The following is a 27865-nucleotide window of genomic DNA, read 5'->3' on the forward strand; positions in this document are numbered from 1 at the left end:
ACGCGTCTGGCGCTGTCCCCGGTCCTGAAACATACACCGCTGTTCGTCCGTCAGGCTTTTCTCTGTCCATGGTTCTGAAACTGCCAGCTGTTGGCTCTCGCGGCAATGCAGTTTTAAGTAGTTATAAGACTGTAAACATAATTAGCCATTTAAAGTCTTATAAGGCTCACCGTAGTCTGCATAGGGCCAGACATGTGATATGCTCAGCTACTCAAGATTGTAGAAACCTCAGTAAGAGTTGTATAGAATAATAGCTCAAAGAAATAAAATAGCATTGAGAACATGATCGGTATTGACATCTCAAAGCCCCGTTTCCTGCCCCTCCCTGTGTTTGATACGTGTAAAACAACAGCCTAATAAAGTGTGCGTACGTAAGAAATGCGTCATGTATTGATGGACAAACAGACCAATCAAACAGGAGGACGCCAAAGTAAATAAGTTTATGGGAGAACTAAAGATCCCTTTTCAGCACATTGGTATGAAATAAAGATGAGGACAAACACGTGTTGTTGTTGTTATTAATGAGTGGCGCGGGTCTTACGTCCTCGTCGTCACGTTGCCGGTGGTACTGCTGCTGGAGCCGGGCTCTGTGGCTCTCCGGACCGCGCTCTGCCTCCGCGTTCTGCCCGAGCAGGTGACTCGCCTCCGGGGGATTGGGGAAGGATGTGGTCGTCTCAATGGTCCCGCTGCTGAATCTATGATAAAGAGACGCCATGTCCACTTCCTCTCGGCCAATCAATGTGGAGTCCACTTGTTTGTTTGTGGCGCTTTGGATTCCGTCCGATAGTGTTGACTTTCTGCTCACGTACACTTTCACTTTCCCTGGGCACGTCCTATCGACGGAGCTGCGGCAACTCTCCGGCAACTTTGCAAATCTCTGCCAGAGCTAATACGCGGTTTCCAACACAAAAAAACAACAGCAGCAACAGCAGCACAGTGGGAGACGATGGCAAACCACAGTCCCAGCCGCAAAAGTAACAGTGAATGTTACAGACTGCTCATCAGCCACGTGCGCACCAGCGGCCGACACGCCCTAAATTTGTTCCACTTTGGGATGATGAGTGTGATCCTGAGCCAGACTCGCGCCTCATCTTCTGGACCTAAATGTGGGTCAGAGGCGCTGCTCATCGGAGAGCACGAGCGCCCCCGTGTGGACAGTCTGAGTCTGTCGCACGTTCACAGGCTTTTCATGTAACACTAACTATAAATGACATGAGACAACAGTTTAGAGACATGTTTTTAATGCTCACTCATAAAACAGTTGCTCTTTTTGTGACAGAATACATTGAGGGAAAACACATATTGTCAAAGTGAAATAAAGGCACACGAAAAAAGTCACTTTTTAGAGTAAAATGAAAGGTGCAGAATGTAACTGTCCCGGTGCAGGGTTAATTCAAGAGGTTTAATGCCATACTGTGGGATATTCTAGGTAAAGCTAAAACAGCTCCATGGAGACAACCACGTCCTGCTCCAAACATGTGTACTGTGAAATAATAAATGCAATGATGATTTTCTTTATTTCGCCCACATAAAAATAAAAGGCGAATAATTCTCATTTACTGGCTTGTTTCAAAGTTCCCATTGACTCTTCAAATGACAACTTATTGGTGGATTTTATCACCTATATTTCAGTCTTGTTGTTGCCCTTGTTTAGGTAATTCCCTTTCGCTTCCCAGACTTAAAATTCAGTGTGCATTTGGAACTCTACTGCGTTCTACTACAGATTACACTGCTGCTCTGCTTGTTCTTGCGCCGAGCTAAAGGCAGGTCTCAGGAGTGCGCACAACTACTCTACTCGCAGATCCTCTCACAAAATGCAAACAACCTCCTTCACCTCCTTCAGAGACATCCACAGACTCACGTACGGCTCCTCAAATCCTTCACATCTGCTCGCTCTCGTCTCTTCGTCAAGATGGCTTCCTAAAAAGATTAAGAACACATCCTCGCGCACCGTGACTTGATTACTCAGCTCAATACCTCTCTGCCAGCAAAATATTTTACAATTGATTTCAGATTCATAGGGAAAAAAAGGGGAACGGGCTACCTGTTGTTGTTGCACATCTAATCCATCTTGGCTGTGATCCTAGAAATGCAATTCAATTTCAGACGGTGTAGTGATTTCATTAAAAAAGGAAAAAGAAAGGAAAAGAGGCTGGATTTGTCAAACAGCAGGAGCACAGCAGGGCACTGTTAGGATACTTCAGTTGAAATTAATGTACTAAAAGTGATGTATTTTAAGAGGAAATGTATATTTTTGGACTGAAAAAATGAATAGTTTGAATCTGTCCATGTCTAAGTACTATTCGTGGTGAGTTTTCCAACGGCAGACGGTGGATTTCTGGACAGATTAAGCCTGGAGGTGCAGCAGACGGAGGCAGAGCGCTGAGGCTGCAACACCCAGAAGAGGCCTCTGTTTGTGGGGAGGAACTTGCTCCCATCAGCCAGCAGGGGGACACTTCGAAAAGGCAAAGATGTGATATTCAAAGTGTAGTAAATATACCACAAATATGGCATTATTATCGAAAACTTTCACGATAACAGCCATTAAAGTGTGATATTGTCTCAAAAAAATGTCATGCTAAACGTGAAGCTGTCAGTGTACTTATATTTCAAACTCAGTAGGAATATTGTCAGTTATTGATACCGATTACAATACGACAATTATAATAAAAATGCACTTTTTTTGTTCAAGGTTTTAGACAATAGACATAAAACAATTGTACTTTCTTTATAAAACACTGTGGTCTTTTACTAGTTCTAATAAAACTTAATCAAGATCCTCTTTAAACTGTTCACAATGACGTCCTGTCCTGTTTTCAGTATCAATACTACTTGTTTTAGTGGCAATTAGTGTTTATTTGTGATACTTTTGACAAAATTACATACATGGTTAGTTCTATAGTTGTGTCTATAAATGAAAAAATAAGCCAATATAGATTACGACTACTGAGACTATCAGGACTACTAGGACTACTAGGACTACTAGGACTACTAGGACTACTAGGACTACTAGGACTACTAGGACTACTACTACGACTACTAGGACTACTACTAGGACTACTACTAGGACTACTAGGACTACTAGGACTACTAGGACTACTACTACGACTACTACGACTACTACTAGGACTACTTGGACTACTACGACTACTAGGACTACTTGGACTACTACGACTACTACGACTACTAGGACTACTAGGACTACTACTAGGACTACTAGGACTACTAGGACTACTTGGACTACTACGACTACTACAACTACTAGGAATACTACGACTACTACTACTACTATGACTACTAATACTACTATGACTACTACGACTACTAGGACTACTACAGCTACTTCGGCTACTACGTCTAATATGACTACTACAACTACTAGGACTACTACCACTACTACTACTACTACTAAGACTACTACTTCTACTACTACTACTACACACATAGCGTCCTACAATGTTGCCAATGTCACAGTCACTTGCACTTTTAAAAATGTTCACCTTCAAGGACAAAATGTTTACTTTTTCTTAATAGATTCCACTTCGAGGACATTCACAGCAAAGACATCAGTAATTGGTACTTGCAAAATGTCTAGACTTTGTATATATTTGCATTTAGAATCTCGGCCTAACAGCCTTTGGGAAACTCGTCACGGGAAACAGGTACAATCATTTGCTGTGTTTCAATAGAGAAAATCAGTGCGATTCAAATGTTAATTGCCTCAAAAACACTGAACACAAACACATGGTGAACCAAAAGGGAATGTATCTAAAATGTCACCTAAAATACAACACCAGGCTGTTCATAAGTGCTGCTACTATTAAAGGTATTGAGTGTATCCATCCATCCATCCATCTTCTGCCGCTTTATCCGGGGCCGGGTCGCGGGGGCAGCAGTCTGAGCAGGGACTCCCAGACTTCCTCCTCCCCAGACACTTCCTCTAACTCCTCCGGGGGGATCCCGAGGCGTTCCCAGGCCAGCCGAGAGACATAGTCTCTCCAGCGTGTCCTGGGTCTTCCCCGGGGCCTCTTCCCGGTGGGACATGCCTGAAACACCTCCCGAGGGAGGCGCCCAGGAGGCATCCGAAACAGATGCCCGAGCCACCTCAGCTGGCTCCTCTCGACGTGGAGGAGCAGCGGCTCTACTCCGAGCTCCCCCCGTGTGGCCGAGCTCCTCACCCTATCTCTAAGGGAGCGCCCAGCCACACGGCGGAGGAAACTCATTTCGACCGCTTGTATCCGCGATCTTGTTCTTTCGGTCACTACCCAAAGCTCATGACCATAGGTGAGGGTAGGAACGTAGACCGACCGGTAAATAGAGAGCTTTGCCTTTCGGCTCAGCTCCCTCTTCACCACAACGGTCCGATGCAGCGACTGCATCACTGCAGCCGCTGCACCGATCCGCCTGTCGATCTCACGCTCCATCCTTCCCTCACTCGTGAACAAGACCCCGAGATACTTGGACTCCTCCACTTGGGGCAAGGACACCCCACCCACCTGGAGAGGGCAAGCCACCTTTTTCCGGTCGAGAACCATGGCCTCGGATTTGGAGGTGCTGATTCTCATCCCAGCCGCTTCACACTCGGCTGCAAACCGTCCCAGTGCATGTTGCAGGTCCGGGTTTGATGGAGCCATCAGGACAACATCGTCTGCAAACAGCAGAGATGAGATCCTGTGGTCCCCAAACCGGACACCCTCCGACCCCTGACTGCGCCTAGAAATTCTGTCCATAAAAATTATGAACAGAACCGGTGACAAAGGGCAGCCCTGGCGGAGTCCAACATGCACTGGGAACAGGTCTGACTTACTGCCGGCAATGCGAACACAGCTCCTGCTCCGGTCATACAGGGACCGGACAGCCCTGAGCAAAGGGCCCCGGACCCCGTACTCCCGGAGCACCCCCCAAAGGACATCCCGAGGGACACGGTCGAAAGCCTTCTCCAGATCCACAAAGCACATGTGGACTGGTTGGGCAAACTCCCATGAGCCCTCGAGCACCCGATGGAGGGTATAGAGCTGGTCCAGTGTTCCACGACCGGGACGAAAACCACTCTGCTCCTCCTGAATCCGAGGTTCGACTATCGGTCGGATTCTCCTCTCCAGTACCTTGGAATAGACCTTACCCGGGAGGCTGAGGAGTGTGATCCCTCTGTAGTTGGAACACACCCTCCGGTCCCCCTTCTTGAACAGAGGGACCACCACCCCGGTCTGCCAGTCAAGAGGCACGGTCCCTGAACGCCACGCGATGTTGCAGAGACGTGTCAACCAAGACAGTCCTACAACATCCAGATACTTTAGGTACTCAGGGCGGATCTCATCCACCCCCGGAGCCCTGCCACCGAGGAGTTTGCGAACAACCTCAGTGACTTCAGCTTGGGTGATGGATGAGCCAGCCTCCGAGTCCCCGGTCTCTACTTCCTCTTTGGAAGACGTGACTGAGGGATTAAGGAGATCCTCAAAGTATTCCTTCCACCGTCCGACGACATCCCCAGTTGAGGTCAGCAGGCCTCCACCCGCACCGTAAACGGTGTTGGTGAGACACTGCTTCCCCCTCCTGAGGCGCCAGATGGTTTGCCAGAATTTCTTTGGTGCCGACCGATAGTCCTCCTCCATGGCCTCCCCGAACTCCTCCCAGGCCCGGGTTTTTGCCTCCGCGACAGCACGAGCCGCGGCTCGCTTGGCCTGCCGATACCTGTCGATGACCTCCGGAGACCTACAAGCCAGAGTGGCCTGATAGGCCTCCTTCTTCAGTCTGACGGCATCCCTTACTTCCGGTGTCCACCACCGGGTTCGGGGGTTGCCGCCACGACAGGCACCGGAGACCTTGCGACCACAACTTCGAGCAGCCACATCAACAATGGAGGCGGAGAACATGGTCCACTCGGACTCAATGTCCCCAACCTCCCCCGGGACATGGGAGAAGCTCTCCCGGAGGTGCGAGTTGAATATCCTACTGACAGAGGGCTCCACTAGACGTTCCCAACAGACCCTCACAATAGGCTTGGGTCTGCCAAGTCTGTCCGGCTTCCTCCTCCGCCAGCGGATCCAACTCACCACCAGGTGGTGATCGGTTGACAACTCTGCCCCTCTCTTCACCCGAGTGTCCAAGACACGCGGCCGGAGGTCTGATGACACGACAACAAAGTTGATCATTGACCTCCGGCCTAGGGTGTCCTGGTGCCATGTGCACTGATGGACACCCTTGTGCTTGAACATGGTGTTCGTTATGGACAATCCGTGGCTAGCACAGAAGTCCAATAACTGAACACCGCTCGGGTTCAGATCAGGGAAGCCGTTCTTCCCGATCACCCCTCTCCAGGTGTCACTGTCATTGCCCACGTGGGCGTTGAAGTCCCCCAGTAGAACAACGGAGTCCCCGGTCGGTGCACTGTCCAGTACCCCTCCCAAGGACTCCAAGAAGGCCGGGTACTCTGCACTGCTGTTCGGCCCGTAGGCCGCCACAACAGTGAGAGACCTGTCCCCCACCCGAAGGCGGAGGGACGCGACCCTCTCGTTCACCGGGGTAAACTCCAACACGTGGCGGCTGAGCTGAGGGGCTATCAGCAAGCCCACACCAGCCCGCCGCCTCTCCCCGCGGGCAACACGAGAGAAGTGGAGCGTCCAGCCCCTCTCGAGGAGATGGGTTCCAGAGCCCAAACTGTGCGTGGAGGTGAGGCCGACTATATCTAGTCGGTATCGCTCAACCTCCCGCACAAGCTCAGGCTCTTTCCCCCCCCAGCGAGGTGACATTCCATGTCCCCAGAGTTAGTCTCTGTGTCTGGAGATCTGGTCGCCGAGGCCCCTGCCGTCGACTGCCGCCCAGATCTCTCTGCACCGGCCCCTTATGGATCCTCCTGCGGGTGGTGGGCCCACGGGAGGGCGGCCCCACGTCGCTCTTTCGGGCTGTGCCCGGCCGGGCCCCGTGGGGTAAGACCCGGCCACCAGGCGCTCGCCATGGAGCACCCATCCCAGGCCTGGCTCCAGGATGGGGCCCCGGTGACGCCGATCCGGGCGACGTAAACGGCCTTGTTCGTGTCGTCGTCATAAGAGGCTTCTGAACCGATCTTTGTCTGACCCGTCACCTAGGACCTGTTTGCCTTGGGAGACCCTACCAGGGGCATGAAGCCCCCGACAACATAGCTCCCGGGATCATTCGGGCACTCAAACCCCTCCACCACGTTAAGGTGTCGGTTCAAGGAGAGGGGTATTGAGTGTATTTAAGTTAAAATCACTAGCTGCCACTGCTTTTTGTGTATTTCCACCATTACTATTGTTGTTACTATTATACTAAAAATACACTCAAAATAATGCTACAAATAGGCTACAAACAAAACTATTCATTATATGAGTTGTTATTATTATATTAGCCAAAAAAGGTTCTGAGTGAAAAGTGTAGGTTATAGTTCAAATGACTTTCAGCTACCTTGTTTCTATTCTTCCACATATCTACGACTAGTACTACCACTAATAATGCAAATACTACTTCTAAAAACACTTATACTCCTACATTACCTGTTCTGGAGCTAAGGTAAAAAAATATAAACATTTTTTTTTTTATTTTAAAGACCAAACAGAGGGCAGCAATGTTAAAATAATGTAAATAATGGAATAAAGAAATGTGAAATCCACACATATCGAACTAAACTTCTCTCACTTCCCTCAGATGGGAGGAGCAGACAAAAACTGTACTTAAGTTGCTTCAAAACAATATTACTCAACAGAAGTACAGAGTAGTGGTCCTGGAAATTACTCAAGAGTAAAAAAATATATTATGGAAACTACTACTCAAATGAGAGTAATATTAAGAGTAACTGTCTCGATATAACATCTGGTTTATAAATAGAAACATCTTGTAATTTACTACAAAAACTACACAACATACTACAAAAATGAGTAAGTATATATATATCGGGACAGGACAAGAAACACAAATATTCAAATAAATGATATTGTTTACATAAAGCTTTTGTGACTTACTATTTACTCACAGTGGGATGAGTAACCAACCAAATATACAGTCAGAACATTCTCAGAGAAGAAGAAAGTAAATGTATCTTAGCTCGCTCTACACACCTCTAATAACACTGTATTTCCTTGTAAATAATTGCAGTGATTTGTATAACGCTCTTGCCGCTCTTGAGCCTTAAGCCCAAAGCCCAATGTGCAAACGTGTAATAGACCACCACAGTACAACACAAACCATTGAGCCCCTTTGCCAGAATATATTTTGTCATGTTTCTTGATCACGGAATGGAGCCGCGGATTAAAACCACTGGAGACATCTCGTTTGACTCACACGGCTCTTTATGTACTCGAGTGTGAATGTGAATTTCCTGTCCCCCACCCCCGGGACCCTCTGCAGCCAGTTACAAGGGATTATGTCTGTCTAATGCCCTCTATTGTGGTCTAACAAAGACTGCACAAGTCATTTAAGGTTACAGCGATACCACACGCTGCAATGAGGCCCAGAAGCGACGCAATCCTGACATCTAGTGGCCGCGGATGGTACTATTATGCAAATATACTGCAGGCTAAATAAATGCATTTGGTCTTTGGTTATATAAAACGCGTTTGTAAGTGTTCCCCAGGCTTTTCCTCCCATCCGTGGCTGTCAGTGCTGGGCCGTGTTTGTAAGATGGATAGTTTCTCATTTCATGGTGCAGTGGCAGAGCTGTACTTATCAAAAACGCTCTCCTCCCTGAACCGAATCTGCTCCGGTCCCTGCAGCCGCCAAATCTATTTCTGTACCGCACAAAAACAAAGGCGTAAAATTGGAAAATACTTACACCTGGTACAATCAAAACTACTGCTATCGGTCCTGCAACTACTACTACGACTACTGATGCTTAGCTGCTGCTGCTGCTTTTATTGCTAATACCGGTAATAGTAAAAGTACTGCAATAAATTGTATACTTTAACTCATTCTGATGCTAATATTATTACTAAAAGTACTTCAACAACTACTGCAAGGTACAAGCCATGGAACTCTTGACCTTTAGCACTGAAGGGAGAAACAAACTGAGTACTTTTCACACAAGAACTCAGAGGTCAGATGTGAAACCATTTTTGAGTTTTTGAATGTATGATGTGCATTATCTAGTATCATATTGCATCGTTTCAACTACTACTTCTAGTACTACTTACAAACTGCTACTATGCTGCTATTACTACTACTACTACTACTACTAAAAGTACTTAAACTAGCACTGCTACAATTTAAACTACTAATAATACTTCAACAACTGCTCTAAGTGCTACACGTGCTGCTGCTACTACTACTACCTCTATCACTACTAAACTGAAAGGACTTCAGCAACTACTAGTACATCGACTATTACTGCTAGTACTACAACTACTACTATTTTTACTACTTCAACAACTATATTGACACATCAACAACTATATTATGACTTCTACTATAACTACAACTACGTCATTGAACACTACACATATTTGTCCATCAAAGTACTGTCTATTTAATGAGGCAAATACTTTATGATGTGATTTACACAGAATCGCCGTGAGTATATTATGTAGTAGTTTGCAACGCGGTGCCCCGACGTAATGAACGATGGAGGAAAGTGGTCAATTACACCCCATGGCAGAATCCATGCATCAGTAATATTTAACAGTGGACTGTAATGATGGATTTAAATGGTCTTCATTACTGGTGCAAACGCTGCATGTATCATTCATGTGCTCCGGGATCTCAATGGGACCAATAGAAGATCATTTAATCCCCCGTTCTTATTCATCTTCATTCTGCTCATTCCCATTCGGTGGTTGAAATCAAGGCTGCCGACAAAAGGTCCATTCATCCTAATCAGCACATGCACATTTAAGTGTCATTATTGCATTGTTTTTTGCCTTTTTAAAGTGAATAGTCAAATGACAGCTTCAAAATATAGAGAATAGAGCCTTTTTTCCTTCTTTTTAAACTTAATTGGATTATTTTTTCACCTCTATTTCAAATAAAGACTGAAAAATACAATTTCCTAGCCTCCAAACAGATGTCTTTATCATAACAAAGAGTAGCAAATTTTATGGTAGAGCAAACTTTGTGGATACAATGAAAAACAATTAACATAAAATTTAAGATTTTGCCCTTGTCAGTGAACAAAATTCCTAGGCGGGGAACTTTCTTTGGTGATTCAGTGCAACATATAACAATGAACAATAGTAAAAGCAAGAAATATCAAATTAAATAAGGCATGCATTAAAGAACAATACCGTATTTTCCGGACTAAATGTCGCACCTTTTTTCATAGTTTTGGCCGGGGTGCGACTTATACTTATATTCATACTTATATACTTACTATCCAGAGCGACTTATATGTGATATTATTTATTATTTTAACACTTGTAACTACATTTCATGCTCCAGTGCGACTTATATATGTTTTTTCCTTCTCTATTATGCATTTTTTTGGCTAGTGCTATTTATAGTTCGGAAAATACGGTAATTTAAATTTACAATAAGATAAAAATAGAGTTAGCATGTACACAAAATGTACGGTTACATTCACATTTCAAGCGTGCATTGAATGAATACACAACCTATGTCAATCTATCACTAAAATCACATCATGTTCGACTTCGTTTTTGCCTCCATTCCACAAGTGTTTATTGTATTTGTTAACACACTTTTAAATCTATTTAGAAAGTCAGTAAATGTTGATGCCATCACACAAACTAATCTCCATACAATGACTCAAAATACATCATACGTTTTTCACATATTAAACACACTTGGCAGTTTGATCTATACAATCACATTTGCAATTCAAATGTGAAGCGATTATGCAAATCAATTATACGTTAGATTAAAAAGTGGCAACATCAACTTTACATAATTTGTTTATCCTTTTAATTCCAGGACAAATAGACTGGGTTTGATTAAAGAAAGGGCATCTGGCTTAAATCCAAGGTCTATTTGATTTACACAAACAAAAAGATCCAAAATGATGAAGATGGATTTCAATCAAAGTCTCATTTAAAACAGTCCCATCTAAACTAACTTGCTTTATCTGAAGATTTGGCTTTTTTTTTTTTTTTTTATAAATTAACAATTAAGAACATGCAAAAAGTAATTTGAGCAAACGGCTTTTTTAGTCACTCAAAAAATACGAATGCGAATCTTTCCATCTGCTGAAGTCACGGTGCCGATTTACTGATTACACTCCGGCATATGGCGCTACAGTAATTAATCCAGCCCAAAGACAACTACAAATACTGAGGGAGAAGTTTCCGCATAAGAAATAAGTGCAGCGATAGGAAAAATAGGACCTTGTCAAAAGCGAAGAGAAGATCCTGCCGTTCACAGCGGGAGCAAAGGTTCAGGCCAAGAATTCATGAATGGAAAGCGTGAGTGACGAGCGGCTGTGGCAGGCCGACTGTCACAACGCTTCAGTCTCCGCTTCACACCGAGCACCAGTCTGCCCATAACACCTCATCTGCTCGGCTGGAACTCTGCCAAAACTTTGTCAAACTTTAAGACCAGTGAGATATTTGACTCCCTTGTTGTACGAAGATACAGGAGACAAGTCATCTGTGTTTGCATGCTCTCCCCGTGTCTGCGTAGGTCTCCTCTACCTCTAAAAACATGTATAATAGGCTCCGAGAGATTTAAAGAAGAGAGAAGAGAGTGGGATCGCAAATCTCCACAGATCTGACATGTGATTTTGCTTTTTTGTTGCACTCCAAAATGTTGCCCGTTCCATGCTGTGAATCGAGGGATTACTTTATTTATTTCAATTTAGTTCTTTATATCCATCCATTTTCTACCGCTTGTTCCCTTTCGGGGTCGCGGGTGACTGGAGCCTATCCCAGTGACTTCGGGCCTTAGGCGGGGTACACCCTGGACAGTGGCCAACTCGTCTTTAGTGTCATTTAGTTCTTTATAATTTTATCTAATTTATGTTTTGTACAGTTTTTTTTAATGTATTCATCTAATGTATTTAATGTATTTATCAAATGAATTGCTTTAATTGCTCTGAGTGATTTTATTATATTCATTTGTTTGTCTTGTGGTCTTGTTTATACAATATTATATACAAATAATGTCAAATTGGATTGTTTTATACATATGCTACATATATTTTTATTTCTTGTTATAAAAGTCAAGAAAATGTTTTACAGATGAACACCTGCAATGATAAAATAGTGGTTATTTCTTCAGCACAGTGTGATTAAACTGTATTCTCAGATATAATATATTTAATATATAATACTCTAGTCTTTAGTAGTTTCCTTTCACAGTAGATTTCTATTGGGATTTAATTACCATCTTTGCTTAGGATAAACATTAGACATGTGGTTTTATCTAAACTAAATATCTGAACTCCTCTTGTACCCGTCATTTTGTGGTCCAGCTGAATAATATAATAACAATATATAACACATAATCCATATAATACTTAAGTGGTGGACAAACCAATGCGGAGAGTTATTCCTCAATGACACCATATACCCATAGCAACTGTTGAAAGCGGGGATGATTATGACAAATTGCCAGTATATGCGAGTTAATGAACATAAGCATGCAAGCATAAAGGTAACATTGTGTAAATGAATGCTTATTCAATACATTACACTTTGCAAAGTAGATAAATTGTGAGTTATAGAGCTGCTGTCAACACAAAGTCTAACCTCCCGACTAATATGAGCCGTGACACGCATTTGCACTGTAGAAGTTAAAATATTATACGTAAACTCAAATAAAAAATAATAAAATATAGCATGGCATTCTCCTGTTGTTTGCTAGTTTTATATTTTTATTTTTTTTATATTTTTATTCATTTATTTATTTAATTTTGTATTAGTTTATTTGAACTGGGACGGTGCACATTAATCGACATTTCTGTAAATGTGCCAGTATTAGCTGTTGTTGAGCTAGTTTTCAACTGTAGTCACGGGCAACGTGTAAAATGCCAGCAAAATACAAAACATAACTTTACATTACATACAATACAATTATGATATTATAGTTGAAAAATATAAACGATTAGGAGTCAATATAAAAGCAGTTTATGGGTGAAACATGTACAGAAATCTGCAAGAGCACAACAATAGACAAGAAAATGTTGACAACAATAACATGGGATAAAATACAGAACAGTATTAAATTACAGAGAATAAAGAGACTTAAACTGCAATTATATTCTACAAACGCAGAGCTTGTTTGGCAAATACACAAGGAGACCAAAAACAATAGACACATTTATCTATTTTGTAGTGAAACAGGGCTGAGAATATCTAAAAATCATTGCAATAGATACTATTTTTCCTTGTTATAATATTCTTATGTGGAGTAGTGCAGTTAATAAGTTGTAATAATTGACGTCAGATCATTTATGTTGTGGGAAATTATCAAAATCTGCTTTAAATATATGTATTTATGGGCCCATTTGTGAAAATTGTAACATTCATTCCTTCTCACTGTAAACATAACTCTAAAAACTGACATATGTTGTGACATTAGAGAAGGATTGCTGTTTGCTCAGGGGCCAAGTTTGACTTTGTGATTAAACGGCCTCATGTTTTTCTTGAGTGTTTGTGGTCTCTGCCGCGCTCCGAATGACAGGTCCAGATTGAAGGAGCCGGTGCCTGACGCGCCTGGACTCAAAATTAAACGGACAAATTAATAGGGCCTGTCATTTAACCACCCGCTCCTCGGCAACAACACACATTTGTGAGAGACGTTTCCATCTTTCTGCTCCCTGACAGCAAATCTGCACATTAAAACGGGAACGCGGCCCAGTGACAGACATAGCATAAGGTAGCAACAACTTTTGGACAAGCTGTTCATTTAGTATTTTTATGATGCGCCGAGATCAACGGGAAAATTGTCCGGCAATGTGACACGAAGCGTGGCAAATTGAGTCCCAATCCTATTTGAAATGGATGAGATAAAGTCTGCGGGAAATTCACACTGACAGCATAAGCAGGATGTATGGAGGGTGGAGAGACTGCAGATGTGAGCTGTGCAACACGCTGTTACTGGGAGAACATACAAAGCATTTCAGGAACACGATCTGGACAGCGGTGCAAAACTATAACAGTTTATTATGTTTATTATGCCATTTTTTACATTGTTATTAACCTTTAAACCGGCGCCTGTTTCAGAACTGAAAACAAATGGATAAGATAATCCATGTGTTGAAAACCACACATGACTTTCTATCCGTCACGTGATCCCCTCATCATGACATCTACAGAGGTAATTACCATGGGGAAATAAAGTAAAGCTAGCTTGCTCCGGCATGCTATTATATGCACACAGTGGCAATAAACATGATTTCACGTCAGAAATGCTCAGAACGAGTCTGATGACATGAAAACAGCACGTGGACACCTCCGGATCTTTACATATGACATCAAAATTCAGCTAAATTAATTTTGTAAATGTGTTTTTGGGAGGCTCAGAGGATGGGAACCTCGTAAACAGGATTAATGAAACAAGCGTGAATTAAGCTAAACAGAATTCCAGGTATGTTTTCAACTACACCTTCATTTGCCCTAATAGAGTATGAACAGAGACAGTTTATTAAGAAAAATTCTGGCTTAAGAATGTGTTATTTAAAGGGTAAAAAGTTAGGGTTATGGTGATAATTAAGTCGTTATTAAGCCTTTTTGTTCATTAAGTCTGTGCACAAATAAACAGGACTAGTGCCTTGGCAAATACAATCCTTTCTTTCAAAAAAGTCTCCTTTTTCTCCTCGCTTCCTTAAACCCACTCATTTTACTGTTGAAGAATCCTGCAAGTTATCAATGCCAGAAGTTGGAAGCGGGAAAAAAAAAAAAAAAAGTTACGCAAAAAGTTATCCACACCAAGTGTTGTTGAATTCAGTTTGTGAGACGGCAGAGGCGGCAGACTAATTTCACGTATGGTGGAGATTCTGGAGCCAGTAGAAACAGTGACTTCGCTCAGGGCTGATTTGTCATTCTGGCGGCTCAGCAATAACAAAAAAAACGCAGCAGCAGCAGCAGCAGCAGCAGCAGCGGCGGCGGCGAGGACCAGAAAGAGAAAGAGGCGACGGAATCAGAGCTATAAAAAGAAAAACGTCTGCTTAAGACTGATAAATATTCACTCACTACAGTCTTAAGATGAACGTGTGTGGGCAGAATGACTATTAACGTCCAAAAAAGGCTAATTAATATGAAAGAATACATCGTAGAGTCACTTCACTACTGCATTTAGCCTGAAATTGTGTCAGTATCTTAAGAATGATCGTTGGTGGTTGAAGAGGCTGATGGTGCAGATTGGCAGTCTCGCTTTTTCATTCAATCCCAGGGCAGCTGTGACTATATATGTATCTTAGCACCACTGAGTATCGAATAAATGTATAACAAATACAGTGCAGCATTTTGAGAGACTTGTTAAACTTGTTAATACTTGGTTAATTAATAATGACGATAATTCAGGTCAGAATATAACCGTAAAAACATGTAGTAATTGTGAGAAAAACAGCAACTATGAGTAATGTGAGGCCAATCTATACTCAAGTACTTTGTTTTATCTGGCTGTTTTTCATTCATAAAGTTTGATCGCTTCATAAAGCTAGAGAGGAACGATTATCCATTAGACTTGTGAAAGAAAGCAAACAACTATTATGAATCATCGTAAAATCCAACATTGTCAGCAGTTATAAAGTAAATGGTCGGTCTATATCTTTTAAACTATGACATAAAATGAGCATATTGCAGTTCTTGCCGTATTTACTTTTCATGTTGTTTACCATGATGAGTTTATTAGCGCATTATACAACTTTAATTTAGCCATTAGACCACTGCAAACAGCAATTAACAACACGAACAACAAGAGTTGCATTTTAATATCTGTAATATCAGTATTGGAACAAAACCACTTTTATTAATCGAACAAACTCTGGTACAGCCCCTTTAAAAACACTAATTTGACCTATTTTAATGAACATATTAAAGCTGATAGAAAGACTCAAAGTTGGAGATGGACTTATCCTTATCCTTATCCAACATGCCATAAACAAAACAATGATGGCATCTTCTGAGGGTTCTTTGATTTATTCAGGACATTTTTCTTGTTGCACGGAAGAATGAAGTTGATTTGTACCTCCGGCTGTCCTCAAATTATATTGGAGAGACTTCACAAGTCAAGGCTGGTGATAAAATGAATGAACAACAGCGGAGGGGAGATAATAAATAAACCAACTCCGATAGATCGTCCGCGCAGGGAATTTTGCCACCTAAAGGCCAACGCAGATTGTGAGAAAACGTATTGTTATTACAGTGACAAGCCGCAACCTTTAGCGGATGGCATTTCAATTTGTGTGTGCATAGCAGATTTCAGTCACAATTTGACCCTGGTCCAAATGATCTGACCTATGCAGCGTTCGCCAGGATTTCAATTAGCAAAAGCCCCCGAAATCAATACATTCAATGCTACATTTGTCATTTCTCTGCTCAGCTTTTTTTAAAGTTAGGTATTCTGCTTGGGAAAGGTTGTGAGAATTACTCCAAAATAGAAAACTTTAAGGAAATATTGATTTATTCGGGGTGAAATATGACTTAAATGCCATGGTAAACCCGCTCCGGAGATAAATGCCCAGAGAGAAAATAGCTTATTCATATCCCAGGCAGCATGTTGTAGTCAATCATCCGTCAACTCAGAAAGAATCAATATCAAATCTAGGCTTCTCTTAAATATATCCAGCATTTTTTAAAGAATATATCTATAGGATAAAAGAACACAGTCTTTGCAATACTGAAAAAAAAAAAAAAAAAAAAACGATGGTAGGGATCGATATAGAAACAATAGATGTGTATTTTCAACCATTCAAATACATAAATATTTGTATATGTCTCAGTTTGAACACCTCATGGACACTTTGGTCAGAAAGTTGTGGGTATGACACCAAATATCTATAAAGTTCAAAATTCACTTATTCACGTCTTTATTCATCTTTGACCAGTGGATTGCAGTAACAAATGGAGACGAGAGCTTGTAACGCTGACCAACAACATGGTTTTGACTAGTTTTATGAATGAGTTTGTGTCAAATAAGGGAATTTCAGACTTTTGTGTGAAATTTAACTGCTCTGAAAAGTCCCAAATGTTCTAACAAAAATATACTAAAACATGTAATTTCACATTTGTTTGCAACATAAACCTTTTACTTTTTCAAGAGTTTTTTTGATAAGACTGTTATCTGTTTTTTATTATTTACTTCTGTACCTACTTTGTGTTGCAACACTGGAATTTCCCCATTGTGGGACAAATAAATGCTTATCTTATCTTATCTTACTTATATATTTCATGACATGTTTTAGTACATAGGGGGGCTGGCAGGAAAGTTTGGCATATCCACCCACAAAAGAGCAGAAATGTCACTTTTATGATATTATGCCAAACTATTTTCTTGGAGCCAGACCCTGATTTTGATTTGATCACAATTCATTTATAAACTTCACTGCCTTGTAGAAGTTTCGCAAAGTCCCCTGCTTTGTCAGAAAGTTCACACTTGATTGCAGTTGGTTAAGTCCATCTGTCATTGCAAAGACAGAAATAGCAGATTGTCGAAGTAATGAAGTTACACAATACATTTTTATGCCCAGCCCGAGTCAGTTTACACCTTTATTTAGAAGTGGAAGATTTTTTACCAACACTTTATAATAACTACACTAGTTCCTGCCTTAATAAAGCTTGAATAAAGACTTAACTGATAATGAACAAACAGTTTATCAAGAAGAATTCAGGCTTTGTATGTGTTTAAGTAATACTCTACGTTAGTTCCGTAGTTACTAAGCCTTAATCATGCTTAATAAACGATATGTTCATTATGAATTAAGTCTTTGTTCATGCTTTATTGAGGGAAATTAAGTTCATCATAAAGTGGTAATGATTTTTTTTTTTCCAGTTCCATTTTTAAATTAGCATTTTTGCAGCAAATTTCATTATAAACACTATAGCAATGAATTAGCGTTATATGAAATGTTTTATAATTCTGTCATAAAGTACTGATTTTACATAAAACTATAATCTATGTAAGAAAAAAAAACAAGATTTAGTTGGGTACCTTATATTTATTTAGCCTTACATACAGTAAAAATATATACTATAGTGACTTAGGGAGTCCCAGTCGTGCTTCTTTTGTTCTTGACGCCTGGCTGCTACTTTCAGGACGTTCTCCATCAGGGATAATAGTTCATGAGGTGGAAACCATTTTAATGCAAGACAGCCATCAGAATTAGCCACATTAGCTGTGTAAATGAGACATTGTAACTGTTATGTCTGCCTGGGGAGGTTAAATAGAAAGAGCCCTGTTTTAAATCAGCAACATCTAAAAAGACTAGCGTTTTAAAGGGATGCTAGAAGGGCTTAAAGGCGTATAAGAGCTGGAAGCACCACTGGATGAGCTGATGAAAAGCTGATAAGTTACATAGGGGAGTATAGGGACAAGTGGGTGTGACCTGTCAGCTTGAGAGGTAACATTATACTGGATTATACAGAGCGAATGAAAAGCCTTGTTTAAAATACGCTCCCCTGTAGGAAAACGAATGTAAAAGGCCACACTCAGCACATGCACTGGCAATGTTCTGCTTTATTCACACATTTATTTGCATTGGAAACCCCCATATATTAAAGTGGTGTCTGACATTGCTAGAAAAGTTTAGTTAGAAAGTCTACATTAAATGCTAAATTTATTAAAAGGGCAAATTGAACTTCAAGACACACAAGTTATTTTAACAAACAGCACAATTTCCCCTGAAAGTTGGACAGTCTTTCAAGATAAATTGCCATACAGGAAAAAAACTGAATCTTTATAGCTATATAATCCTTTGGGTCATATTGAAACATACAACAGGCACATATATATGTAGGAAAAGTTGGATAGTCTTTGAAAAACCAAACAAATCCCCAAAAAATAAATGTATTTTTTTAATACTGAATCTCTATATCCCATATTTTACACATTTTGCAACATTAAATTGACACAAACTATCTCTTAATCTGCAACCAAAAGAGAGTTGATTTTTTACCAAATGATATAATAGTTTATTTAAAAAAAAAATCTAAACATTTCTGACGATGTGTATTATTTTACTGCATCAACACTGCGATTATTTTGTTCCCTTGGCTGTCCAATATTACATGTCACGTAACTCACTCCGGCACTGCCATTATTGCAACCGTGACAAGTCATAAAACGTATTTTTTCGTATTTCCTTGACCCCTGTTGGGGTCGGTTTGTCTGTGATGTCGACAACAGCAGCATCATTCGCTTTAAGGTTTATCCAAGACGACATTCAAAACAAGATGGAAGTTGTGCACCATTTTGCCGTGTTAGATGGCAGTTTTCTTTAGGTTATCCCCTCCCTACAGCAAATAATTATACCTCTAAGTTGATCACTTAAATTAATCAGGCTTAGTTTAATTGACCATGTCATTGTTCTTCAACAGGCAAAAGGAAATCTGCCATCTTAATGCTGGTCCACGCAGAGTTTACAAGCATTAAAACACTACATTACAAGCATCTTTCACACATTACTGCACTTATCTCACAACAGGGAAGCCATTTAGTGCAAAAAAGCTCGTTATGAATGCAGTTATTTAGGAGGTCTGATAGATGACACACTTAAGCAGTGTCTTTATTTTTTTACTCGTAATTTCAACCAATATAGGAGGTATCACACTAAACACAAAAATCCCTGCAGTTTATACAAAAATATTCACACAAAAAATACATTATATACAATTGATCTGTTGAAATTGTGTCAAAATCTTGCCTCATCGACCTTGGACCGATCGCGTGTCTCGCCCCATCCGTGATTGTCTTTATTTACACCAGAACACTGTATTTTGCATGAACCAAAGTCAAACTAATATGTGCATTTCAAACACGGATAACTCATCCTGACGCCCATATCAGCCCCACTTGTCTGAGCTTCTTGACAAGTGCGTCGCAGTGGCACATTTCATCGTCAAACCGAGCCGCAAGCCAAAGCACTAAAAAAGTCACTATTACCCCGAAAACGCTGATGTGACAAAACGGGGCAACGACATGCAGGGGATCAAACCGCGGTGGAAATGCACACGGGGAAAATAATGAACAAATAGATTGCGGTGAGCGATAGAAGGGAAAAGGTATGAGCTTGAACCTCTGCCTTTAATAGACTACATTGAAAAACTGCTAAATAGTTATGTGAAAGGTGCAGTCGGCAATAATCTAAAAAGACCAGACCACCTGTCGACAAGCAATGCTGGCCAAGTGGATGACTCCTCGACTTTGAATAGAAATGTACTTAAATCTCTACTATATTGGGATTAAGTAATAAACAAGGACGAGGCTAAAACAAGGACTTGAGGTACATTCACACTTTGCTATTTGGTCCTAAGTTGAGCCCATTTTGGTCCTGATGTGGACTTGGTTTGGTTTTGTTCAAGCCTTTTAGTTTCGGGTTTAGTCCTAATTTAGATGTGTGAACGCACTCTAAAGCAAAAAGGGAAAAAAAAACAGATCAAAACTAGGTCTAAACCAGATCAAATCTAGCTCTAAAACAATTTAACTCTAAATATCCAAAACCAACTGCAATGATCAACAATTATTCAGCAAAAGACAGCAGAATACTAGATTTTGACAACCAGACAAATTGATAAATCGATGTGCAATTCATCAGAACGACTAAAGCCTGTCCAATAAAGGGAGTGTTTCAGGAGAAAGAGCAAATTTCAATTGAAAGTGAAGTACCATTTTGGCAGTGCGTTCACCTATTAAATCAACCGGAGATGGGCAAATTGCGAAGCGGCAGCCAAAAAAAATCTTTATCAGTATGCAGACTACATTACTGGCGAAGTCTCTTACCACTTTGGACGTGGTGGTATCGATGTGCTGGGTGGCGATCAGCATGGACATGTTGGATGTAAAGTCTGCGCTCTTCTCTCTCCCCCAAAAAAGATTTCAAAAGTCTCCCGGATAAGTGGTCGAGCGAGTGTCCTCCCGCTAAAGTGCTTGGATTTAGTGTTAACCTCTATACTTCCACCTCCCCGCTTCTTCGACACCTCCCTCTTTCCTTCTTTCTTTCTTTCTTTCTTTCTTTCTCTTTTACGTCTTCCCCTCCGCGGTCCCGCTCGTCAGCTGACTCGAGCCAATCAATCACATGGCGGCGCGGATCTGGCGGGATGTGCTCCGATCCATTCACAAAAGACGGGGCTGTACAGAAATGTGCGCGCTCCCCTCCACTTCTGCACAGGCATGATCCGTCTCGTCTCTCTCTCTCTATCCCCCACTCTCTCTCTCTCTCTCTGCTCTCACTTACACCAACCAACCACCTTTTGCCTGACTTTCATTTTCGCTCGATCTTCTTCATCGACTTCTCCATAGGTCTAATCTGTCTATACCTCGCAGATAAGTCTCGAACTCACACTTGCCGCTGCTTCCTCTCCCTTCGTGCATTCATTACCTCTCTCCCCCGCTTTCCCAACGCTGAGCTCTTCTTTGCAACAAGCTTCAGTTTCCTATGTTGGTGGGATCAGCACCTGAACTAAAAGGGGTGGCTTTAGGAGTAATCTTGGGAGAAAGGCATCTGCCAGTCGTCGTGGCCAGAGACGGGTCTTTGTACGTCTCCATCAAAGCGTTCTCAGACCAAACGGTGGCATAAGCTCCGCGTGTTTGTGTTGTGTGTGCGCGCGAGAGTCGGCGGGCTGTGAAGCAAAGTCGATGTGGATTGCCTCTGCGGCGAGAAATTCACTCCAACGCGTCTCGAGGGAACGCGAACAACTCATTCGCTTAACAGATTCACACATTTGTTTATATCAGCTCGGCGTGTCCAGAACAAACTTCAGAAACACCAAAACCGTTGCCGTTGCTGCCTACAAAGAAATAGACGCAGAGGGTTGGAGAATATGTAAGCATGTTCCATAGTGTACTTAAGCCTCAAAACTACTGCCATGGACACGATGCATGGATACGTTTGGAATGTGCTTTTGGCCATAACAAATAAATGGATGACACAAACCTCACCGACGATCAACTTGGTAACGGACGTCAGACAAATGGAAAACATGACTTAATTTGGAATTGGAAAAATTTGACCCACTTTGGACCAAATTGACGTTTTATTTAGATTTGATTGTGTTGATTGTGCCATGAGTGTGTGTTGTTATTGTCTAGTCGATTTCTATTTGTGTTTTTATTTCAAATGTCACTCTCTGGTTTTGTTCCGTGTTTTGTGTTTTATATCTGCGATTAAAAAAATACCAAAAATGAATTAAAAAATGTTCCATAGAAATGCATTTAACTTAACTTTCACAGAGACAAGTAGATGTTACTACAGTACATGTCATATCTGTGGAGAGGCGATGCTGCTTAAAGTAGAAGGTTTTAAACAAATAGTTAAAGTAAGTAAGTCAATTTAAATTACACTGACATGTTAAATTATGGATTTGACTAACATTATCTTCATCCTTTGTGAACCCAAATTGAATAAACTATTAAATACTAGAAAAATAATAATTAAAAACAAGCAACCAGATGACAAAAAGGGCAACATAAGGACAAGTCACAACGTAGATGACTTTATCAGTAACATTCAAATTCAGTTGATGGATGTCGCCAGCAGTGAGTTTTATTTTTGTTCCTTTGACCGAATGAGAAAATGTCTGCTTCCGAACACGGATCTGAACATCACTTTAATCAGCCTGTGTTCTGGTCATAATAAAGTGTCCAGAGTTATTCGCGCCACGTATCCACCTCGTAAATTACCCCTGCTCCACCGCCAGATTGGTCCAAGCACCGTAACTCCTTGGCCGAATTTATGTCGCGTTTTTGGGCAACCGAGCCAAAGAGCCAAACTCTGAGGAAAAGAGCATACGGACAAGAGCCTCATTAAAGTATTATCACGACTATATATTACATTTAAAGCTGTGCACACACACCATATCCAAATATTGTCTCATGTAGTTCAATTAGAGCTAGTTTTAGGGTGCTACAAATTACTATTACTACTACTACTACTACTACTACTACTACTACTACTACTACTACTACTACTACTACTACTACTACTACTACTACTACTACTACTACTACTACTACTACTACTACTACTACTACTACTACTACTACAATAACTCAGTAGTCTGTGATTCCCCAATTATATCAGCGTCAAAATTCAATCTGCGCATGTCCAGACTACATTGAAAAATTGAGCAGAGAAATGACTTAAATGTCATATTTAATGTGTTCGGGGATTACGGCAGTGGCATATTTTCAAAATAAACGTTGCAACAAGAGAGTAAGGCTACAACCAACAGATAATGTTTTTAAAACAACTTACTGGGTACACACATTTGGTAAATACAATTACTACACCAACAATAACGACTACTACAACTACTTCAACTAATACAAATACAAATACGACTAGAACTACGAATACAACTACCCCTACAAAAACGAGTACTACAACAACTACTTCCCCCACTACAACTACGAATACAACTACGACAACAACTATGACTTTGACGACTACAATCACGACTACGAATACTACTACCACTACAAAAACTAGTACTATAACAACTACGATGACTACTTCAACTACTTCCCCTACTACAACTACGACAACAACTACGACGACAACTACGACTTTGAAGACTACAAATACGACTATAACTACAAATACAACTACCGCTACAAAAAATAGTACTACAACAACTACGATGACTACTTCAACTACTTGCCCTGCTACAACTACGTCTACAATCACGACTATAACTAAGAATACTACTACCACTACAAAAACTAGTACTGCAACAACTACGACGACTACTTCAACTACTTCCCCTACTACAACTACAAATACAACTACGACGACAACTACGACTTTGACGACTACAATCACGACTAGAACTACGAATACTACTACCACTACAAAAACTAGTACTACAACAACTACGACTACTACAACTATAGCATCACTACTACTGCTGCTACTACAAAACAACACATCTACTACGTTTTTTTTTTTTGTTTTTTTTTACAGAATGTATTGAATATCTTTTCAACTCTAAAAAATGTGGCTTTGAACTCTTGCTTTTTTTTTGAAACATAACTTGTAATTCTTTAGATCAATATTGTCCTCACAAACTTTCAAGGACGACTTTATTTGGGTTGAAAAAAGTACAGCCCGTCCAGCTATCGATGAAGAACGCAGTGGAGTTGACAGAAATAATTCACCTTCTTTTGTTGTGGTGATGGAGCGCGCACTTAGAGCCGCCGTGCTAGCAGGCGGGCTAAAAGGATTGCCAAAACTCATACGCCAGATTTATTTTTTCCTTTTTTTTTCCTTCTTAAATCCAAACCGCCCGGACTCGCACAGAAAGGGGACTGATCTTAAGTGAAAGTACAAAGGAGAGGAGACATCAAAACTGCTGAACCGGGTTAGCCTTTTCTAACGACGACAGGCTTTCATTTAAAAGGCGATTGAGACGATTCTTGTCAGTGAAAACTAGCACCTGCCCAAGCGTTTTATGAGTTTCGGAGTTAGCCAGAAAATGTCCGAGCTTTCAAAGTGATCTGGACTTTTATCTGTGAGAAAGTGCTGGTCATTATTACCATCCTAACGGCCAGACAAACCAATAAAAACACTGGAAGGAAAGCCATTTTTCTTTATGAATGGAGATTGTATTCATACTTAAATGTGAGTGTCCTTCTTCTTGGTCGTTCTTCGGCCATTTTGTGTCAGGAAACAGGAAATTGAGGATTAGTAGCAACTTTGTCCAGATTACGATCAGGAAAACATTTACTTTACGATAATACTAGAATCGACACAAAGAAGTATTATCAGAATAAGACCGTATGTAACAAGGAAAGTCTGAGTAAGTGTCAAATATTACGATAGTCAATTGTTTAGAAGAGCTTTTTTGTGGTGCTGAAAATGATCAAGCCAATTCTTTAGTATCAGAATTGAGTTTCAAATCTGTTTTACACAACAAGAAGAGCATTTTCACTTTTCGGTTTCAAACTATTACTAAAACTATATATTGGGATGACCTAGCATTCGACCTAGAGATTTGTAATGAAGATAAACCTTGTGTTAAGATTAAGTTAAGGGACACTTTACTGATTTCTGTGGGGACATTTATCCTCATTCAACACATGCTTTGAGGCTTTCTTGAGCCAGGCTTGATCAGGAGCGCTTTAGCTGGAGGATTGTGCCTGTGTTCTTTATAACATTGTGGCTAGGAAACAAACTCAATCAATATGAAGTCAATACAAAGATATCCTCAAGCTCAAATGGTTTGTAAAATGTATCTGAATGATATTCTATTTGAAAAGTGACACGATCAATTCAATGTCTAATGCAAAGTGACTATATCTAATTCTGACTCATATTTGTTTGCTATTGCTTAGTAACTCTTTGTTTCCCTTCGGTGCTGCTTCTGTATCGGTGGTAATGTTCCTCTTATTGTCTACATCACAAAGCAATGCATTTCACTTTGTCTTTGTTTTCTCCAAAGCCAAAACACCTCATTCGACTTTCATTTAGATACATGCCTTTGTTTTTAAGCAGTTTTTTTAGATGCTTCTTTAACAAAATAGCATTTAAGCCAGAATGAAGGGAACTATGGTGTGAGTCTCACGTCCAGGGCGTCCAGCGTTTGTCCCGGGTGTGGTTGGCTGCGCGAATCTTGCGGTTTGAGTGTTTGACGTGGCGCGTTTTGAGCATTGAAGCATCAGACGCCATGGACGCGCCAACTGAACGCCACAGTTGAACTTTTGGCAGCCGATACGTCGCGGCAACCGATCAGAGATTACACGTCCGGGGCGTCTTTCAAGATGGAGAGGCATCCAACTTGGAGCGTCAAGTGCAATTTTGACACTTGTGAATGCAGCATCTGAAACAAAAAAGCTTGTACTAAATGTATTTTCAATTGAGACAAAGAATAGGTGCTTTAGTATTGCTATAATGGGAATCTATGCTCAAAAAGTAGTATTCATTGAGCTGCAGACATGTGATAAACCACAGTAGTAAAGCCACAGCAGGTCCATCTGGTCCATCTCTGTTGCTGGCTCACTGCAGACAAACCATTTTTCACATTGACGTCAGATGTTCCCCGTTTGCAGTATAGTTAGAAAAACCCAATTACTCACAATCAGGGCCACTTGAATTCAAACAGCTCACCGTATATGTCGTGCTTTAAAAAGGCAGCAGACCATGTGATTACTTCTATTCCAATAAATGAAAGGCAAATTAACCAAATGAACTTGGGCGATTGATTTCCTTGCTGGATTGCGTGTTTGTGGATGAAATTAAAATGACTAAACAGTGCCGGGATGAGCTGATGCCGCAGAGGCGGAGGCGCTGCACGGGTCTGAATGGGGTCAATAATTAAACAATAATAATAATAATAATAATAATAATAATAATAATAATAAACAATTGTCAAAGCAAGACAATATCGATTCTAATAGTTTATGGCATTCTGGATGCACTCGATATATGTTTTAAGCTGTGGGATAAAGAAACGTGATTGAGCTGGGGATTTCATTGCAAATTTGCCGCCAACAACCTGGCTCTCAATACCAAGAAGACCAAAGAGCTCATCGTGGACTTCAGGAAGAAGAGTGGCACACACACCCCCATCCTTATCGACGGGACGGAGGTCGAGCGTGTCACCAGCTTCAAGTTCCTGGGTGTCCACATCTCCGAGGATCTCTCTTGGTCTCTCAACACCTCAACCCTGGTCAAGAAGGCACACCAGCGTCTCTTCTTCCTGAGGAGGTTGAAGAAGGCCCACCTGTCTCCTCTGATCTTGGTGAACTTTTACCGCTGCACCATCGAGAGCATCCTTACCAACTGTGTCTCAGTATGGTATGGCAGCTGCTCTGCTGCGGACCGGAAGTCACTCCAGAGGGTGGTGAAAACCGCCCAACGCATCACAGGTTCCTCACTCCCCTCCATTGAGACTGTCCAGAGCAGGAGGTGTCTGCGGAGGGCGCGCAGCATCGTCAGAGACAGCTCTCACCCCAGCCACCAACTGTTTGCCCTCCTCCCCTCCGGGAGGCGCTACAGGGTGCTCCGTTCCCGGACCAGTAGGTTCAGGAAAAGCTTCCTCCCTGCAGCGGTCATCCTGCTGAACTCTCTACCTCAATGTCCCCCCCCCACACACACACACACACACAGACATGCACATACAGAGACTGTAGACTGCCACACACACACACAGTGATTGTGGACAACTGCTCATACCCCATACTTCCCCCTACTGTACATTCTGTATTTATTCACTGATTCACTTTACATACTCTGCACTTTTAACTGCTGTTTTGCACTTCTGGTTGATGCTAACTACATTTCGTTGTCTTAGTACCTGTACTCTGTGCAATGACAATAAAGTTGAATCCAATCCAATCCAATCCAAATTTAAAGGCGGACTGCATAACTTTTTTGTTGGAACGTTAAACATATCTATCACCATGGAGACGAGTTGTGCATCAGATCTGTTTAAGCCAACCGTGAAATATATGGTTTGATTAGCCAATGGAACATTCAGACATCTCCATGGAAACCAACAGGTTAAAATATCATCCGAAAACTGTTAATGAAATCATGCAAAAATACATACATATAGAGAGAAGTTCAGTTTTGTCAATATCGCGCACCGGAAGCTGTGTCTACCACTAATCGTCGCATACTCATAATATACCGTATGGGGGAAAAGGGTGCATGGTATTATTATATGGTCTTCTACTTGACATAAATATACAGAATAGGTGTCTGGGGACCTTCAGACGTTATTACAAATGTGTCACCTCAGCGTGAAACCATGACTGCACATCACATGTAGTTAATGTCACTGCTATCTTGTCCCCTATGGAGTCTTCG

The 27865-nt window shown here is 41.3% G+C and overlaps 1 protein-coding gene across 4 annotated transcripts in view; it reads right to left on the bottom strand.

Annotated features, from left to right (window-relative positions):
* LOC140364444 (A-type potassium channel modulatory protein DPP6-like) overlaps positions 1-27865 on the bottom strand; it is a 392395-nt gene that overhangs the window by 240708 nt on the left and 123822 nt on the right. Inside the window, exon 1 of one of the 4 annotated variants that reach the window (XM_072450576.1) lies at positions 20839-20982. The exons of 2 other annotated variants lie outside the window; for them this stretch is intronic. In XM_072450576.1, the coding sequence (XP_072306677.1) occupies positions 20839-20889 (51 nt within the window). In that variant the 5' untranslated portion in view covers positions 20890-20982. Of the gene's footprint in view, positions 1-541; positions 720-20838; positions 20983-27865 lie in introns of those variants that run through there. One more of the 4 variants, XM_072450573.1, reaches the window with a different exon arrangement.

Source organism: Eucyclogobius newberryi, unplaced genomic scaffold (genome assembly GCF_026437365.1).
Source record: "Eucyclogobius newberryi isolate DKJ021-1_F unplaced genomic scaffold, fEucNew1.0.hap1 SCAF_18, whole genome shotgun sequence".
In the NCBI taxonomy this organism is placed as follows: Eukaryota; Metazoa; Chordata; class Actinopteri; order Gobiiformes; family Gobiidae; genus Eucyclogobius; species Eucyclogobius newberryi.